This window comes from Merops nubicus, unplaced genomic scaffold, assembly GCF_000691845.1.
Source record: "Merops nubicus isolate BGI_N331 unplaced genomic scaffold, ASM69184v1 scaffold34012, whole genome shotgun sequence".
NCBI classification, from domain to species: Eukaryota; Metazoa; Chordata; class Aves; order Coraciiformes; family Meropidae; genus Merops; species Merops nubicus.
Genome location: NW_008593424.1, coordinates 1 through 2,628, shown reverse-complemented (window position 1 = coordinate 2,628; position 2,628 = coordinate 1). Strand labels below are relative to the sequence as shown.

Genomic DNA, 2,628 nt, shown 5'->3' with positions numbered 1-2,628 from the left:
CTGCTTCAGAGACTTCAAACAGTGAGGCCGTTAAAGAGCAGTAAAAGTTTGTTTACTTAAGAAAAACACTGTCATTAAGGGATGAGCTCTCCCGGGTAATGGCTGTACCTGTGCTGATCCGACAAGGAGCTGGCTCGGATACAAGTTATGTGACCCGGGGATACTCCTTTCTCCTCGAAAAAGGGTGCCGAGAAGGCAGCAGAGGAACACAACTTTGCTATCGCCCGCCCCCCACCCCCCCGCACACAGACGAGCTATTCATAGAGCGATGGAAAAATAATTAGGTGACGAGTGACGGTCTCTGTAAAATCTCCGTGCTATGTTTAGACGATAGCGATACGAAATTAGTATACGTTCTGCACATTATATCACGTCGAGTTGTATCATAAAAAATGCAACTCCTGGAAGGTCAAGCCCTGCACCGAGCATGGGGGAAGGGGAGTTTTATGAGCTGGAAGGTGAAAAAAAAATCATTTGGCTGTAAGCAGATCTTACAATAGGATTATGTAGTTTCCCTCGCAGTGCATAAGGCTGTACAGAAGGGGGTGGGAGGTGGAAAACCCTACACTGGAACAGATTAAATTTTCCAAAAAGGGCTTATTTCTTATCTTCTTCAGACGGAGGAAAAAAAAAAAAAAAAAAAGGAAAAAAGAAAAAGCCAGCGCTACAGACTACAAACACCGGCTGCTAAACTAATTAATACAACTTCACAAGCAGCTCCTGGAAGTGTGAAAACTTTCTACGTGCAATTTCATTAATTATAAATGCTTTCCTGTCCGGAAGAGTTGAAACGTAGATTTGTAAGATCGTCCATCGAGTTACTTTATTTTCTATTAACCAGAACTAACAGATGTTTCTGACACATGCCCCAATTTCGCTTAGCAGATCTGCAAATGACATTTCAAAATGTACAGGCCGAAACAATACCGTGTTTTCTTCTCTTTTTTTTTTTTTTTTCCCCCTTCCGAAACTCAGAACTTGCAGCTCCCCATATTTGCGAATACAGAGAGTCGTTGGAAGGCAGTGCTCATTAAAAATGTCAGTGTTATTCAGATCAAACATTTGAAACTCCCTCTGCCCAAAACAAAACTGTTGAACGAAAAGGTCGCAGCTGTGTTATTCTCACAATGTTCGAGCAGCAGTATCTCAGCGACATCAGTCAAAACTGACTAGACAAGTTGTAACTTCTATTGTTCACTTTTAATTTGTGAGCTTGCACAATGATTTCATTTTTTCCCCAACTACTTTAAATTGCCAAAAAAAAAAAAAAATCCTCGTCTGTATGAATAAGCAGAAATAACAGCTATATCACTCGATATTTACACAGATCTACCGGCACAAACATTACAGCAGCCTTTCCACACAACCAGAAAAAAAATTACGGGCGAGAATTCTGAGATTTGTTTTCCTTCTCCCTTTTTTCGCCTCCTTCTCTTCCCCCCCCTCCAACCGGTAAAAAAGCAAAGAAATTTGCAAATTTATTTTCCAGAAGTACTTGGCGTGCATTCAATAATAACGCAAAGGATACATTAAAAACACAATAAAGCAAAACAGTATGCTGAGTAACACAGAGAGAGAGAGAGAAAGTAAAGAGAGCTGTACATACTGACCTGTATGAGTTCTTTTGTGTATTTTGAGATTCTCTGATCTGGCAAACACTTTGCCACAGCCTGGGAAAGGGCAGGGGAAAGGTTTTTCACCTGTGTGGACTCTGATGTGATTTACAAGTTTATATTTGGCCTTGAAAGGTTTCCCTTCTCTTGGACACTCTTCCCAGAAACATATGTGATTAGACTGCTCGGGTCCTCCAACGTGCTCCACCGTGACATGAGTCACCAGCTCGTGCATCGTGCTGAAAGTTTTCGAGCATAATTTTTTGGGAGTCTGGTCCAACTCAATCCACTTACAGATGAGTTCCTGTTTGATGGGCTGCCTCATGTAACGAAAGAAGGCACCCGGGCCGTGGTGTGGAGCCAGATTCACGTTCAGATTCATGCCACCGTAGCTATGAAGTGAAGAAGCAGCAAAAGGATCTGTCCTGGAGGCTGGTACTTGACTGAAATGTTCAGACCTGGCGTACATTTCTCCAGGTAACCCCAGTCTTATCTGTCCGTTTAGATGGCCACCTGGAGCTGCATGGGGAGGCTGCTCATGGAGTCCAGTGAACAGAGAGGGATTCCCAGCTTCTGAGTGGTGGTGGTGGTGACCATGGTGTCCGGGGTAGCTACCTGTTGTTGAGACAAACAGTCCGTGGTGAGAACTTGCAGCGGGGTGCTGCTCGGTCAGCCCTGGCATGAGTGGGGCCGGCAGGTCTCTGCATATGAAGAAGTCCCTACCTGCTGCCAGAGCCTGGGCTGGGTGAGAGACGGGGTAAGGGGCTGCTGGTGACTGCGCTGGGCCAAACGTTCCCGTTTTGCCCTGCCATATGATGATGATGATGATGATGGTGGTGGTGGTGGTGGTGGTGGAGCTGGTGGTGGGGATGAGGGGCAGGGCTGAGCTTAAGGGCTGCGGGGTGATGCTGAGGAGAAGGATGAGGAGGAGGATGGTGGCCGTGCCCCATGTGTTCTGGCCGGAGAGGGTGCGGCCCAAGGCGGGACTCGGCGGCGTGCTCCCCCGACTGTGTGG

The 2,628-nt window shown here is 46.2% G+C and overlaps 1 protein-coding gene across 1 annotated transcript; it reads right to left on the bottom strand.

The window, feature by feature from the left end:
• Positions 1-1,406: 1,406 nt before the first annotated feature.
• LOC103768307 (zinc finger protein ZIC 4-like) lies at positions 1,407-2,623 on the bottom strand (the record flags this gene model as incomplete). The annotated part of the gene is given in 3 exon segments (XM_008935448.1): positions 1,407-2,228; positions 2,337-2,416; positions 2,418-2,623. Coding segments are annotated over 3 exon segments (1,008 nt in total), but the record flags the coding sequence as incomplete, so codon positions are not given.
• Between the last annotated feature and the right edge of the window lie 5 nt (positions 2,624-2,628).